Genomic DNA, 16,905 nt, shown 5'->3' on the forward strand with positions numbered 1-16,905 from the left:
CTAATACTTCATATTGCCGTAAATAAGTAAACCAAAGTAACTTCTATAAAACTTTATTTTTGGTATAATTTTATTGACATTATGTAGATATTATATATTTTTATAAAGATATATATCTGAAATTTTCAGACTATAAAGATGTGTGTGTGTGTGTGTAAAATAAACTATTTTATATTAACATTAGGTTTTAACCCTCGTTTCTCAACTACATTATAAATAAAAAAATGTTGCACAACCTCGAATATATAAATATTGAAAAAACAAATTAGAAATACAAACAAGAAAATACATATTATATTAGATTATATATTACCCGATAACACTCTACGATGTATAATATATGTTCAGTTAATTAAAAGATTAAGCTGGGTTCGGTGGTAAACCCATTGACCAAGCATCTAGTAATTTTTTATCGTGAGGACCAGCACCTAAGCTAAGCATAAGTCCTGAAAGATCTTCGCTATGGCCACGACCTCGCATAGCATGAATAACCTTCGCAATGCTACAATTACAATAAAAATTATACTTTTAATTTTTAAATACATCACAATAGTATTTTAAGACAGAGTTCAACAATATTTCATTTAATCAACGATCAATTATTTAGTGACTATTAACCGATCACGAATATATGTAGTCGTATATAACTAAAGTAGGTTTCTAATTGCAGATTGAATGAATGATCTACTATTTAAATTTGATTACGCAAATATCAAAAATCCTGCTATTGTAGAGCTTCTATTGTACTGTATATGCAACTACCATATTTTAATTAGTACGCAATTATGATTTTTAGTGGTAAATATTTTTATTAATTAGTAAAAAATTATTTTGTATTACCAGATGGCTAAAAGTATTACTTCTACGATCCCTGAACAGTTGAGAGAATTGAACCACATAAGACTATAGCGGAGAAAGAATTTTTGCAAGTTATGCCACTGGAGACTAGTATTATTTTGTAATACATATGTATAGGGGAATCTAAAATTTTTTCTTCTCTAACCGTAACAGCTACACGAACTACTTTTACCCAGATAGCACACGACGTCCTAAAGACGTCCATTTTATGTTTATTTTAAGTCTTACGTCCTAAAGAGACGTCTTTAAGACCATAAACAGTGTGGTTTTTATATACCCATAATCTAGCAGTATTAGCATTGGTATTATTTGTCCGAGTTAGTGTTTTTTCTTCAATTTCATTTTCAATTTTCCAATTTCAACTTCAACTCTTCAATTCAACTTCAATTTTTCCATTTCAACTTCAACTCTTTAACTTCAATTTCTCACTTTCAACTTCAACTCTTCAACTTCGATTACAACTTCAATTTCAACTTCAATCAGACGTCTTAAAGACGTACCGTTTTTTTTTAACACAAGCCGTTCGGGACATCTCTAAGACGTGTGAATGTCCAACTGCAGACGTATTAAAGACATCTTTGTGCTATCTGGGTACATAGGAAAGTATAGAAATTCTGCAAACTTTCCCAAGTATGACAGCATATTTTTTATATCATAATAAACATTTAACTATTGTGAACGTGTCAAAGCGAGCGAATCGTCTCTAACGCGCAATTTTCACGGAAATTGTTCGATTTGTTTCGAAAATTAAATTTCTAATTGTTTTGAAATCATCGAAAACGAAACAATAAATCCTAACGTGAACGTCGTCTTTTCCGTACTTCTAGTTTGTCTATCGAAAACTAACTCTGTGTTCCATCTTCTTTTATCTTTCCGAAATAAGAAGTCCCTATCGCGGAGTGTATTTCACTTTTGCCTCAGTCCCATAGCTTTTAATCCTTTGCGCTCGGAGCTATTCTAATTCGAAAACCGAATTTTTCTTCCAGCCTGAAATATTTCCATTTTATATGATTTTCTTATATCGATAAAAATCAATATAAAACTGATATAATACCTCGTACAATACTTTCAGTAGTTTATTAAAATATTAAATACGTTCAGTAATTTATTGAATACAAAAATTATGCAACAAATATTTTGAATAATGGTACAATATGAATTATTAGTGACGCCTCCAAGTCACCACTCTAGTGCAAACGGTTAAAATAAATTAATAAATGCTTGTGAGAATTGGTGAGTTAAAACCGTGTTCCTCTTCTTAATGGCTGTTTAAATATGTTTAAATGTTTAAAATATTGTAAAAACTATACTATTCTATTTGGGAAAGTCTGCAGAATCGATTGTATCGTTATATACGTATATTACAGCTAAGAACAGAAAATTTAAAAAATTTTAAAATGATATTTTTTCAAAGATAAACTTCTTAAAAACTGAGAGTGATGGAGAAAAATGATTTTTAAACCCCGATATGGAAGAATCGTCTATTGTGTTATTAAAAAATATTTTCGAAGTGAGAACATATCGATCGTAGATTGCCCAGCAACGTCGCAAGACATTAATGTTAAGTGTGATTAATGCTGACAAATTTCAAGGAACAATGCTATGTGCATATGCCTTCGTCTGAAATTGCATAAAAATTTACCTTACTGAATAATTAAGTATTTTTAACAGTTCTATTTAATTATATCGTGCGTGACATTATTTTCAGCGACGGTATCTGATAATTTTGTCCAATTCTATTTGTGTAATTCTACTAAGGTTGGATGAGTGTCTTATAGCGTACAATAATGTGCTATAAAAGAATTCATCAAATAGAATTTCAATTAAAAGCTAACAGTTTATATTGATTAATATTTGTAATCAGTAATCGACGATTAATTTCATCGATTGCGATTTCTGACAACTAATTTTTTCTATCGATCAACTCTGTTTTAAAATATTCGTAAAATGTAAAAATAAACATACTTTGCCCATTCTTCCTGTAACGCCGCAAGGTGTGCTTTCAACGTCGAATTCCCTAGTTTCTCGTTATCGAGTGACTTTTCGATTTTTGTTAGCAGCGTCGGCAGTTTTAATGGTAACGTTCCTGTCCATCTAACAACGTGCGAGCTTGCATTTTCAATTTTGTGTTGTTCAGAAATAATATCTAATCTACATACACTCGCACATGGTACAGGTACTGCCACCGATGTATCCACGCCTGAAATCAATGATACAGTTGGCTAAAGTTATAGTACTTCTGGCAGTGCAGTTTTAATGGAAATATTTTGCAATAGATACCTATGAAGTTACATTTGTTAGGATCCATATATTCTGTGGCTTGAGTTTTGACTCTTCGACACGCACATGGAATAAGAGAACTAAGTCCGTACAAAGACTCCTTTCTTTCGAAGCTTGGACCCCTCACTAAAATTTGAACACCCGTTAAACTAGAATATAAAAGTTGTCTAAATTGGTCCTTTCCTAGGGTGGATCTTAAATCTTTGAGTATCACTGTGGCAGATTTCCCAGAGACCTCTACGAACTCCGAGTTCGTTTCAGTTTCGTTCGATGTTAAATTCAAGTGAACAGGTAATTTAGCATTGACTAAAGTGAATCCTTCGTCAGTTTCTAAAATGGAAATGTTTTCTGGTACAGCGCAACTGTAGGTAGAAGTAATCCTCTGACATGTGGCACATTTCAAGATACTGACCAATCTGATGTTCCAAATCATAATTTAACTCGTCATCTAACAAGCTCATAGGAAAAATTTCTATGAAATGTCTCGCTCCTGCGCTGAGAATCCATACCAGCCACATGTGAATTCTAATTGAATTATAATTTGTTAATAGTTTACTTATTAAAACGCTAGCGCGTAGCATATATTGAGTATAAAACGGACCTTATGAAAACATGTTTTTCATTAGTTATTTCGCTAAAAGTCCTGGGTTGTTTATGCGAACTTCTATACGATCCCGATCCGTTGTTAACCATTGTAAGACGAGCAACTCTTTGCGGACATTCCGCTTCTTCCGCGGTATATTTTTTCTCTGCGAAATCTTGCAGCTCTCTAATCACTTCCTTCAAATTGTCAACTAAAAAAGGCCACATGTTCAAGAGGAACTGCTTGTCCCTCATGAACACAATGAAACTGCACCACCTTCTGAAACCTCTTGCCTACAAAAAGCACAAGCAATCCTTTGTATTGATGAAGTTTTCCTTTTAGGAGTCTCTAAACTTTAAACACATAATTATTGAGACGATTGGAATAATTTGTTGTAATAGCTACCAAACATGCTTTTTCGTTGCATAATTCACCTGGGCATCTTTTAATGTAAACGTATGACTTAAAACATGCCCCCTGTACTCATCTCCAAAATAGCAAACACCTTCTCTCCCAGGATGTACTTCACAACTTAAACTCCTTGAACAAAGAAAATTCAAATACAATCATTTCGCTATAAACATACCAGTTAATCCGATAATGCATTCACCTACTTTATTAACCCTTTACAGTCCTAGCAAAGTAACGTATACTAATGCTAATACACTTATTTAAAAATCATATTATAGTTTGAGTTAATTATAAATTTCCATTGCATAATATTGTTTGACCCTTCGAGTGTGCAAATCTTTAGATTTCAATGTTTTCTGTAAATTGCTTGCAGCTTTCCAATCATTTATAAAATTAAACATTTTCAGTTTCCACATAAATTGCACTTAAGGGGATAGTCTCGTTTCCAGGATTATAAGAGTTCTCCTTTCTCAACAATGCAAAGATGGGATCTTTTGGTAGTCAAAAGTGCTAGATCAGGGGTGACCAACCTGTGGCGCATTGGATGATTACAAGTGACGCATTGGATCCTTGTGCCTATACTTATTCTTTTGAAGTAGGCGCCATAACTGAATCCATCTGCATATTTTCAACACCTGAGAGCTCTCAGTTGAATTTATTCAGCCTTCTTACTCATCAATTCGTCGCAATTTTTTGACAGTTTACAATTATACGATGGGAATTGCAATATTCAAGACAGTGATCGCCCTATCGTCCAAAAGATCATTTCTCACTATTGTAGATTAGTACTCCAATGAACTTTTCAACTGGCGTAAGTTAATTAATTTATTTAGTTGCATGATTGAGTAATCCCTTTTCCTCCCCTAACCGAAGCAGATCCTACCCCTATTCCTATTTTCCAACCGCAACAACGAACGTAAGAAAGTGGAAAAAGTGCTCGAGTTGTATGGCGCACCTAAACTCATATGTGAAAAAATTTTGCGCATGGTATGCAAAAGATTGGCCACCTCTGCGCTCGATAAAAGATCAATTTAGAATAATGCAAATTATGCTGCCAAATAATGCAAATTACACCTTGTAAATGTAAAAATATGAAATTTGGGAGCATCTGTGGCCTAGATTGATCTAGCGCTTCAACTGAAAAACTTCTTTGCATTATCGAGAAATGTGGAGGAGCATCCTGTACCCTTGCAATCCTGGAAACGAGATCCCCTTAATATCTTACTTGTACACTCCTCGAATTATAAAATGTGAGCAGAAGACAAAAAGGAACTTAAATAGAACATGTGCAGTCATAATAGTATAAAAAATATGCTTAAAATCATGGACATTGATTAAAAATAAGCAAAATCTTTGTCAAGTTAAAAAGAGACACAATGTTAGATCAGACTCAATATAGGACCGCAAAGGATTAAAACTATATAGTGGATAATATTTTAGTTATTATACCTAAAACATGCATGTTTCAATAAGCACCAGATATCTTGAGTTAACGATTGTTGAGCAGAAAGGAACGATGTCTTAGTTTCATGTTCGTTACTCAAATACTTGACATTACCGATGCTTTGACATCCTTCGCATTCATACTGTTCATCTTCCAATATGTTTTGACTACGTCTTAGTATTTCCTTAGGCCCATAGAATTTCAGTTTCTCTGTATTCTGGTTATCATAATTACGATACGTTTGGGTCGTGAATATCACTTTAGGTCCGTGTGATTCACAAAAAATACATAATGCGATCACAGCATTCATTTTTTATGTATGTATATTATAAAAATATTTGCTCCGCATACAGAATCATTTTAAGACCGACTTAAGTTTTAATTACAATATGCAAATCTTTTGGTACAATCTTTTGTTCAATCATCGTGACAGATATTTATTTATGTAGGATTAGAATTTCGAACCTAACCTTTGCTTGCGGTATCGCGTATTTACAAATGAAACACTCGTAACAAGAAAATTTAACTTGATCACTAATCTAATTACAGTTCACGTTTTTAAAACAGAACATATAACTTTCTTTTTAGCTTTTTCACGCGATAAGACAAGAACGAAGACAAGTCAAAAGCACGTGACATTATGATTGTCTCTTTTATATATGTCTATTACACACGTTCGCACTTTCGTCCCGATCAAGTGTATTCACATAACACATCTAAATAATTTTCCGAACCTCGCGTACGTAAAATAAAAATATACGCATTCGCATAGCGCAACAGAACAGGCTATTCATCGTATGGTACATACAACACGTAACATGATTAAAATGTCGGTCAATTTTTTTCTTATAATGTTCAAAACTAAATACAGTTCTTTCTGAACATAAGCTTGAGATCTCGCTTCGTTCTCGATCTGCATCTATTTATAAAGCTGCATTTCTGTTGTAGCTCATGTAGCTGCGATATTAAACGCAAATATTTTCTACAGCTTATTTCTTGCCAACCCAATAGCTTCGTCAGAAGAACGCAATTGAACGCATGTGGAATTGGCATAAAAAGTGTAAAACAATTGCAATCACAGTAAAAATAATAAAAATTAAAATTACAATTAAAATCACAATGAAAATTGAAGCAAAAACACTAACTCGAACAAATAATACCAATGCTAATATCTATACTGCTACATTATATTTAATGTAAATAAAAACCACACTGTTTATGATCTTAAAGACGTCTTTTTAGGACGTAAGACTATCAGACCTATAATAGACGTAAAGTGGACGTCTTTAAGACGTCGTGTGCTATCTGGGAGTATTGAAACGAACCTGTTGCAAACAGACGAGATTTATTTATTTTCGAATGCGCATTGAAGCATATCTTTCAAAGTATTTTTACATATTTTTTCGTAGTAACAAATTGAATGATTAGGTAGCACTTTGGCATTAGTCGATTAACACACAGCAATAATGTATATAGTAAAAAAGAACAGCAACTTATAAAGCAAATCGGACATCACAGATTTTAATATCATTTTACATTTGTCTTATTTAACTGTAATACAACGTCGCGATCGTTCTTTCAATAAAGGAGACGCATTTCTCAAAAACTTCTCTCAAACGCATTATAGAAAACATTTCTGTTAACATGCTGAGTTAAATGTTACTTTTCATTAAATTATAATAATTATTATTTGTCACGCGTAAACACATTAATGTATAAAAACCGAAACAATCGTTTCACAGAAATTTTCAACAATTTTTAAACTTTGTTAGCTGGTAAAACAATTCGATCAAAGGTTCTGGCAATTTCTTTTGCTATTGTGTGACTCTTCAGAATAAAATACTCTTTAGTATGGATGCAATCTTAGAGGGGGGGGGGGGGGGCGAGTTGAACCCAGCCCTAGGTTTTGCGCGATGACCTTTTTTTTAGCCAACATATCTGTCAAGGGCTATTCCGCGATTTTAATTTTGGATTTAATTTTTTTTCTTGGGTGCGCCCCCCTGGGTGCGCCACTGTACAGAATAATTGTTACTATGATGATTCGAAAGTGCCACACAATCTATAAAACAACGACACGAAATGATTAAAAATTTGTTATTTCCTAAACACGTCCTATATCGTAATATAACATAATATTGTACCTATTCTACATGTTTCAGGATGCGGAGCAAGATATGAAAACACGCATCACGGAATGTTCCCACCTTATTTAGAGCCCTTAAAAATCTTCAAGATTTAAATGAGAAAGGATTTTTTCGGTTATTAATCTATTTACCGTGTGGCAATGATATATAACATAAATTAGAAATTTAATACGGTTTACGATTAAACTAATGCTTATTTGAGGCTGCTTGCTTCTCCAAAAACATTGTATAATGCGAAATAGGTTGACGTGGATTTCTGTTGAGCATTCTCTGTCTGAATAACTTCACTTCTGAAGTCTTTTCCGATTTTTTCACCTTCTGAAGATTCGCAACATAAAAATTACTTGTACTGCCGTAAGAACTTAACGGAATGAAGTCCTGCTCCACATTTACGTTACGCTTTCTAAGCTCTGAACGAGGGATAGACCGCGATGGCAATTTTTTCGGTTCAGGTTTTAATAATTTTCGTTTCTTCGATACTTTTATAGGAAGGTCTGAAAGATTCTCGATAACTTCCTCCGCGAGACGTTTTACGCGTTTATTTGATACCTCTACCTTTGCGCATTCCGTTGGTTGATTTTCACGAATCGCCGCAGCCTTTTCTTTTAACGTTTTATTGTCATTATCCTTTGCTGTGATCTTTTTAATCCTATTACCTGTTTCTATTTCAGATTTCCTCTTAACATTTTTACCACTTTTCGACATTTCAGGTAAATCTGTTTTCGTCGTCTTTCTTAATTTACATTTTTCTTTTTTAGGAACGTCTGTGCATTTATTTTGGATTCCTTCAACATTTTCTTCCGTACCTCTCTTCCGTTGTCCTTTTTTAGTTACTTTTTTCGCGATTTCTTCTTCGAGTATTCGAAGTTTGTTTAAGAGTTCTTCCTTATCAATTTCTTCTTCTTCAACACATCTTTTTATCTTCTTCCTCTTCTTTTTCTTGCCAATTGTTCCCACTTCGGAGTTCATCATTTTCTCATCGCTTTCGGTAATTTTATCCAAACCTAATTTCTCAGACTTTTTAAATTTACTTTTTTCTTTTTCAGAGGTATCCTTATCGACTCTATTCTGTTTTCCATCCTTCATTCTTTTCTCATCGCTTTCGTCTTGCATTTGAATTTTTCCGCGTTCTTCATCTGTCGTATCTTTATCAGATTCTAGATGCTTATCATCATAGCCATTGGATGATCCCTCGTGAAGTTCGCTTGACTCGACTTCTTCAGAAATCTCATCATCATCGTTAACTACAAAATCTGCCAGATCTGATCCATTATCATCCGGATCAGATGATTCAGTTTCCGATGCTCTACATTCGTCCCCTGGTACATCATCATCGGAAAACTTACATACTTCCACACCGTTAAGGTTATATTCTCTCTCAATGTCCGAATCCATACTTTCATCTGTTTTGCTCGAATCACTTACATTTGATGGCGAGCCAATAGGTGACTTACTCAACGAATCCTTTTCATCTACAGCGTCAACCTCGCTGGGTTCCTCTACTTCGCTATCTGACTTTTCTACTGATTTGCAAACAGATTTTCTCTCATTCGACCCGTCTTTGGATAGTCTACTTTTACTTTCTCTCTTATTTAATGGTGATTCAGTATCTAAAGTTTGATCAATTTCAGTTGTTAAATTTGTATCTGCTGGCTTTTCAAGAGAAGTATCGCTCTCGAGTGGAGATTGTTTAGAAACTTCGTTTGTTATGGATGTTCTCGTAGATACATTCTCTGCATTTTGTACTTCTTCTGTCTGATTTGCCACATGTCCTTCTTGATTTTCGGAGTTAGCTTCTGCCGCGATAATTTTTTCCTGTCGCATAGATTGTTGCGTATCTTTTACCATCGTAGATTTATTTTCATTCGTTTCGCATTGAGATTCTGACATATCCATCCGTTCTACTGTTTTTTCTTGCAATGAATTTTTCTGTGCTTTCAGGAGAACTGTATCATCTGAATCATAATCGGATGATTCCTTTTCTTGTTCAATATTCTCCGCTGTTGGAGATATTTCTTTGTCAACCAAAACAAAATCATCGCATTCATTCTCACTCTCGTTCTCCAATCTCTCTGTTGACATGGAGTGCACAGAATTCTTATCAGAATTTCTTTCTGTCCACTCGTCAGCTGGAATATCTTGAAATAAGTCTGTATCGTCGACTGGCATTTTTTCTTCCTGCTTTTGCACAGTTTCAGCAATTTCATTTTTCTCTATGTCATTCTGTGAATTCGAATCAGTTATAGATTTTTTTTCCGATGCCAAACAGTTATCTACTTTAGAAGTATTCTGAGTTATGTCTACTTCTTCTGATGCTTTGTCGATAGGTTCTACCAAGGACTGTGCAACATTGTTTTCAATCACATTACTTATATTATTTTCATTTTCATTGGCAAGTTCAACATTATTTGATTGTGTATAAACATTAAAAGGTTCCTTCGTTATACTTTTACGACTAGGAACTTTGGCAGCCACTTCTGTCTCTTGTAAATCATTTGTTGTAGTTTCATCCGTAGCCATTTCTGTCTCTTGTAAATCATTTGTAGTAGTTTCATCAGTAGCCATTTCTGTCTCTTGTAAATCATTTGGAATAGTTTCATCCGTAGCCATTTCTGTCTCTTTTAAATCAATTGGAGTAGTTTCATCTGTAGCCATTTCTGTCTCTTGTAAATCAATTGGAGTAGTTTCATCTGTAGCCATTTCTGTCTCTTGTAAATCATTTGTAGTAGTTTCATCCGCAGCCACTCCTGTCTCTTGTAAATCATTTGTAGTAGTTTCATCCGTAGACGTTTCTGTCTCTTGTAAATCATTTGGAATAGTTTCATCCGTAGCCATTTCTGTCTCTTTTAAATCAATTGGAGTAGTTTCATCTGTAGCCATTTCTGTCTCTTGTAAATCAATTGGAGTAGTTTCATCTGTAGCCATTTCTGTCTCTTGTAAATCATTTGTAGTAGTTTCATCCGCAGCCACTCCTGTCTCTTGTAAATCATTTGTAGTAGTTTCATCCGTAGACGTTTCTGTCTCTTGTAAATCATTTGTAGTAGTTTCATCCGTAGCCATTTCTGTCTCTTTTAAATTATTTGGAGTAGTCTCATCCGTAGCCATTTCTGTCTCTTGTGAATCATTTGTAGTAGTGTCACCCGTTGATGTTATTGAGGATGTAGGTATTTTATCTACCGACATATCAGACAATTTCGAATATTCCACGACACCCGTGTCATTCAGGTTTCCAGACGTGTTGCACACTCCAGCTTGATTACTTTCTTCACATTCAGCATCTGCAGTCGCGATCTGAGTTAAATAAACTTCTTTCGGGTCTTCTTTATCTATGTTCGCAGTTTCTTCTGCCTCTAAGATTAAACGCATTTCAATATTTTCGTCTTTAATAGTTGTTTCATCTTCTGAAGTAGAATGCTGTATTTGTTCTTTCTTCTCATTGTCGAATTTAAAACTCTTGTCGGTATGCGTGTCACTTATATTTTCCTCACATTTCTGGATTGGACTGCCTCCATCTTGATTCGAATCATCTTGCATTTCTACGGACAATGCTTTCTGGTCCTCGTCATCGTTGAGAGAATTTAATGAATCTATGTTATTTACATTTTCTGGACATTTCATAATTTGAATGTTTTCATCTAAACTTGAATCTTCACAAACTTCTATACACGAAGCACTCCGACCTGTAATGTCGTTAAATGGAGTTCCACTTAACGATTCCGTGTCTGTTACTACTAAATGCTGTGCATTATCTGAGCTGTCCGTATCTTCATCATTTTCTTTAATTGGTTTTTCTGTACATGCGTCACTAACAACAAGCGGTTGTGGACTTTGCGATAATATGTTAGAAATTGTGAGATCGTTGCTTTTAGGATCTTCAATGATATTGGATGCCCGATTTTCCTTATTACTGAGATGTTCATCTTCTTCTTTTATTGAACTTTCATTTTTCAGTCGTAATTTCCTCGGTGTGACTTCAGTGGAGATTGGAGATTGTGTTTTTGGTACATCCGGTATGGATGTCTTCATTTGGGTTATAGTATGCGTAGACTCACTCCTACTTTTTTCACTAATGTCTGACAATGTGTTTTTATTGCTCGACATACCCGTTTCGTTCTCCTGAACTGTCTCAGCAGAGGGATGCTCTATGGGAGTAGCATGTCCTTTTTTGGCTGTAATAATTGTGAATACAAATAAATTGTAACTCAGTTTTCATATTAACACGATAAAATCATTTTTCAACATTATACCAATTACTACAATTGAATATTGTAGAAAATATCAGATCTTAAAAATATCAATTTTCAGGTTCAACGAAGAGCTGTATTTAAAAATAAAAACTAAAAGAATTTTTGTAACTTTAAGAACATTATAGGAACGATAAAAGCAATTAATAAGAAAGTAATAGTTGAATGAATTAACATTACCATTTCCATCAGCTTCCATCTCTTCTTTGCACGTATTTCCAGAACTTGAATTAAGTGTCTCCTTGGAATTGGATATTGATTTGTTTAGTGTTTCTGTTGTAGAGTTTTCTGAGTCTGAAATTTAATGTGACACATTTAATATGATATATGTATTATTAAAAGGAATATTCTTATTCCAACCACATACATGTTTCTTTCATTTCTTTAAAATTGGGCAATACACGATCCAATGTTACGAAAGGTATCTTCTCTTCGCTTTCTTCAATAACAGTTGCTTCTAAGGGTGCCATAGATTTTCGTTTTCTGGTATTAATCGGAGTATTATGAACAATTCCACTGTTATGTACTTCTAAAACATTATTCTCGATGACACCTTCTGGTCCCACAGAACTAGCTCTTGTTCTACGTGTTGGTCTTGTTATAATCTGTGGCGACTTTGATTCAGAGCCAGCTCTCGTAAGTCGCCTGCTAAAACTAAATACAGAAAACATGATGGAACTACAACGTTTTCGAAAACATTATTACTGTTCAAATACACTCCTCAAAAGAATTAAGGGATCACTTGTGCGAACCCGAAGAATTGGTCCCACTTTACGTGATCATAACTCCGTCAAAAATTGCCGTATCGACATCGTTAAACAATGGTTTGAAAGCCTGAAACCTCTAGTTTCAGATGCTCTGTTTCAAATTGTTGCTATGTTGGTTTTTTACAAAGTTATAGCCAGATGAAGACAACATTGACGGTTAACAAAAATTTTGTGCAACTTTGGAACATCACACGGGGAGCAACAAATTTTTTTGATAAATCGCGTTAATATCATTTGGAAGGGCTATCTTTCCTGTGTAAATTGTGTGGTTCTTGAATATTGTGCGATTTTTTTTATTCGAGTTATTCAACATTGAAGTAAATGTGGGCTTTTTAACTTTAACTGGCTCCAGAAAGCAAAAAAATTATCGTAGAATCTTGTGCAAAAAAGCAATAGAAAGAGCATTTCTTTCTCTTCAAGGCACTCCTTTTGTTTTTTCAATTTCATTAACATTTCGATATACCAGGTGTTTCTGAAAATATGCTTAAAAAATGCACAATTTCCATTTTTCCTTTAACTCGCTATATCTCGGCGAGAAATGATCGTAATACCATGATCGTAATACCATCAGATTGAAGCAGAGATTTTGCCGATTCGATTGAGTACCCCATGAATTCGCTGCGATAATTTTTTACCTATGGCAGCTGTGTTTGAAGTTAGTGCTTCGTAGAAATTAGCGTGCCACGTACAGCGGCTGCCTGACATCTCGAAAAACACATGTTGCTGCTTCTTTCCTTCTCTTTCACGTCCACTCCAACAAAGGAGTAGCAGCAACATCTGTTTTTTTGAGCCAGCGTTGCCCAGGTCTACTGTACAGTAACACTTCGTAACTCGTGTTTACGAATCAGTTTAGTTCTAACGTAGAAATGAACAGGAAACTTATTGTACGGCATGTCCAATGAAGATAATATTCTAAATGCAAGTGCAAAAGTTCTGGCAATTCTTGATGGAAAATATTTTACAGTTGTATCAAATGAAAATGATGGCAAAAATGTCGTGGCAATATGTGTTAGCTGTAATCGTAGTTTCAAAAGAAGTTTGCGTGTGACATTAAATTTTGTACTTCATCTTAAACGCAATCATGAAAAAATATTAAATAAATATAAAGAATATAAACGTCAGAAACAATCAGATTTATCGATGCAGAGATCACAAAACTTTAGCATTAGAAATTACACCTGAAGTACCGTGCAAATGCAGGAAATTGTATGATCAAGATCAGGCTAATAAATTAATCATAAAATATATTATAGCAACAGGAAACCCACTCTGTACTGTTGAGGAAAAGGAATTTATTCAGTTAGTTTCACATTTAAGTAAACTAAAAACTGAAGTGGTTACTATGTCTAGAAAAACTCTATAACAAAAAGAATTTAAATTTATTCCAGGAAATGATAAATAATATAAAGAAGGAAATATCAAGTGTGGATTATGTTTGTACAACTGCCGACATTTGGCCCTGTTATGGTCGAAGTTTTTTAGGAATAACAGTACATGAAATTAGCAAAACATTTATGAGATTTTGCATGCCTATGAACGCCCGTTCTAGTGGTGAGGGCCACTGGCGGCAACTCATGTCGGGCAAAGATATTTTGCTTTCTGGTTCGAAAAAAATGTCGACCACGCAAACTTGAAAGGGTGGTTTTTCAAGATAAAATGAGAATCTGTCTGCTCTTTCGCGTGGTGTAGTTCGATTTTCCGCTGGACCCTTATTTTTTTAGATAAATTGAAAAATATCCGCAAAGATTGGTGTAAAAGTGGTGTCTCTCCGTCTTTAATCATGTTTAAACAATCATAATGTATTAATGAAAAATTATTAATGTATTAATATTGGATATCACTGTATTTGGGAAAGTCTACGGAATCTTTTGATGTAAAGAACAATTCAATATCTTTTATAATAACATCACAATATTTGTTCAAAGTTGAAAAATATGTCTTTTTTTACAACACAATTTTCTCAAAAACTGTACGTCTAGGAGAAAAATTAAGGACAGATTCGGAATCAGCGCGGAAAATACTATAAGAATCATGTAGTGGGAATCGAAATACAAAAAAAGAGTTGAAATTTGTTGGACAGTGTAATCCTTTCTCTTGCATACTTTCTTACTTACTTTCTTCCTTAGAAACAATATTATTTCAAATATTTATTCCTAATACATTCTACGAAAACTGTTATTTCAAATAATTATTTCTAGAACATCGCACAGCAAATATTACTTCATTAATTAATAGCTTCTATATGTGTATATTTTCAACTATTCTTCTATGTAGAACTAAGAAATAAAATAAATGCTGAAATACTACTTAATTTGAATAAAAGTATTGTAATTACAATTTCCAATAGTTTTTATTTGAATTGCACCCAGTACTGTGGGTGTGTCTAATAAAGTTCAAAAATGAGAAACAAGTTAAATTTGCTTATACATAGCTTTACACAACATTGAAAACTATATTGGTAATATTTGCACTTGTTGTGCAATGGGGTTACTTGGATAACCCAAATGTCCTGTTCTAATAAACAAAATATAGAACGATAAATTTGCTTTCTTGATTTCTTCGGACATGAAAACATGAATATATTTGTGATCACTTGGCAATGTTCAAGTATGAAAACACAAGTATTGTCATGACCACTCTTTAAAATGTTAAAGGGAACGTAGACATGGGTACCCAAGTATCAGGTTGGACACACAAGGGTCTGTTAACGCCTGTTTAATCTGGCTAAATATTTGGAATGTATAAATAGTAACTTCAATTGTAAGATGTAAACTATCTTTGGGCAACTAATCGCTCATAAGGATAAGCTCCAGAACATTGTCTCTGCAACCATGCTGATTTACTCGAGCTGCATAACGTGTAGTCGAAGTAATAGCTTGACAGACCAGTGCTCGTAAGCAATTAGTTGCCCATGCCTGTTGTAAACCATACCTAGTTTGGTCATTCAATTTGTTGACTCCATCATTAGTAGAAATATTTCTAGTCTTTTTTGTAGGTGTGGAAATGGCAGCATGTGTATCTGCTGTTTCTATGGCATCCGACACAACAGAACTTCTTCTCAAACGTAAAGATCTACTCCGTTCAGTCATTGTAGAATTGTTCAGGGTATCTGTTCGACGTCTTGTATTTCTCACTGACTGTGTATTACTAATATTACTACTGTCGCTTGAAGGTGATTCAGGAGAAGATTCATTTTGTTTACCAGCAGACTTGACTCGAGAACTACGACGTAATGGGGAATCAACTGTTTCTGTGCTGACGATACCACGAGTTCTGTAGCCTAAAAATTTAAAAAACGTCCAATTAATGAAAACGAAAATCTCTCGGTTCAGATTTCATAAGATGTACGTCACAATGATTTAAAAGGCAAATCCATGTGCACAGATCACACGATGCGATCAAATGTTACAGTATATTCGATGTCCAAACGACTGTAATAACCGGTAGTCACACAAACCGCGTGCGCATATGTATGCAAGTGAAAAAACGAGAAAGTACAAACCTGCTTTCACATCAGTTTCTCCATCTGAATTTTTTACATAACGTGACATGTTGTCGCTTAAATGTCTTATAAAATCAAAAACTGGAACTGAAAAATGTTTTTGGTATACACATGTGCTAACGTCCAAATTCAACTTGATTCAACAGTACTGAACAGTACACAAGATGTTTTCAGTGGTTTTCAGTGCGTATTTACATTCCGTAACAGATTCGTCATGGGATATGTAACTAAATAGAGACATCGGGTAACGAAATTTTACAATACTTGATAACAGATACGGGCCAATACGGGCTGATACAGGCAGAGAGTATATATACTCTCTGATACAGGATGTATTGAAAATACTATCGGAAAAAATAAGGAATGATTCCTGAGGTGTTTCGAAGGACCTTTTTCCTTTGCCAATTCGCGCCGCAACGCTTTGTTTTCGAATTATTACCGAAAAACATGGACCAATCAGAGTGCGACCTTAGCAGATGGATATCTGCACGAACCCTATAGGGTGTGCCGGAGCGGAAATAGTAACTCGCCAATCGAGGTGAAATACGAAAACAGAGAAGCAGATATATGTTTCTCGCAGGAAAGACATTGACAGAGAATATGAAACAGCTTGATTTTTCGATCACGCGGACGGGCTGCATTTAGCGAAGAAGCAATATTTTTTTATGCTCT

At 34.4% G+C, this 16,905-nt stretch overlaps 2 protein-coding genes across 5 annotated transcripts; both read right to left on the minus strand.

Moving 5' to 3' along the window:
• Window positions 1–32: 32 nt before the first annotated feature.
• On the minus strand, window positions 33–6,753 carry Bhd (folliculin). Of its 3 annotated transcripts, none has more exons than XM_076431053.1 (7): window positions 5,582–6,753; window positions 4,156–4,261; window positions 3,740–4,014; window positions 3,551–3,663; window positions 3,139–3,468; window positions 2,824–3,058; window positions 33–502 (listed from the first exon to the last, which is right to left on the minus strand). In XM_076431053.1, the coding sequence occupies exons 1-7, from the start codon at window positions 5,884–5,886 to the stop codon at window positions 361–363; spliced, it is 1,506 nt and encodes a 501-aa protein (XP_076287168.1). In that variant the 5' UTR covers window positions 5,887–6,753; the 3' UTR covers window positions 33–360. The 3 variants fall into 3 exon arrangements, with proteins under 3 accessions (XP_076287168.1, XP_076287169.1, XP_076287170.1); XM_076431054.1 differs by lacking the exon at window positions 33–502 and adding an exon at window positions 534–1,845; XM_076431055.1 differs by lacking the exon at window positions 33–502 and adding an exon at window positions 1,890–2,478.
• A 691-nt stretch (window positions 6,754–7,444) lies between these two features.
• On the minus strand, window positions 7,445–16,435 carry LOC143212333 (uncharacterized). 2 transcript variants are annotated; one of them, XM_076431014.1, is made up of 5 exons: window positions 16,234–16,435; window positions 15,663–16,011; window positions 12,332–12,618; window positions 12,145–12,258; window positions 7,445–11,889 (listed from the first exon to the last, which is right to left on the minus strand). In XM_076431014.1, the coding sequence occupies exons 1-5, from the start codon at window positions 16,280–16,282 to the stop codon at window positions 7,907–7,909; spliced, it is 4,782 nt and encodes a 1,593-aa protein (XP_076287129.1). In that variant the 5' UTR covers window positions 16,283–16,435; the 3' UTR covers window positions 7,445–7,906. The 2 variants fall into 2 exon arrangements, with proteins under 2 accessions (XP_076287129.1, XP_076287130.1); XM_076431015.1 differs by lacking the exon at window positions 16,234–16,435 and adding an exon at window positions 16,085–16,215.
• Between the last annotated feature and the right edge of the window lie 470 nt (window positions 16,436–16,905).

This window comes from Lasioglossum baleicum, chromosome 9 (genome assembly GCF_051020765.1).
Source record: "Lasioglossum baleicum chromosome 9, iyLasBale1, whole genome shotgun sequence".
Taxonomy (NCBI): Eukaryota; Metazoa; Arthropoda; class Insecta; order Hymenoptera; family Halictidae; genus Lasioglossum; species Lasioglossum baleicum.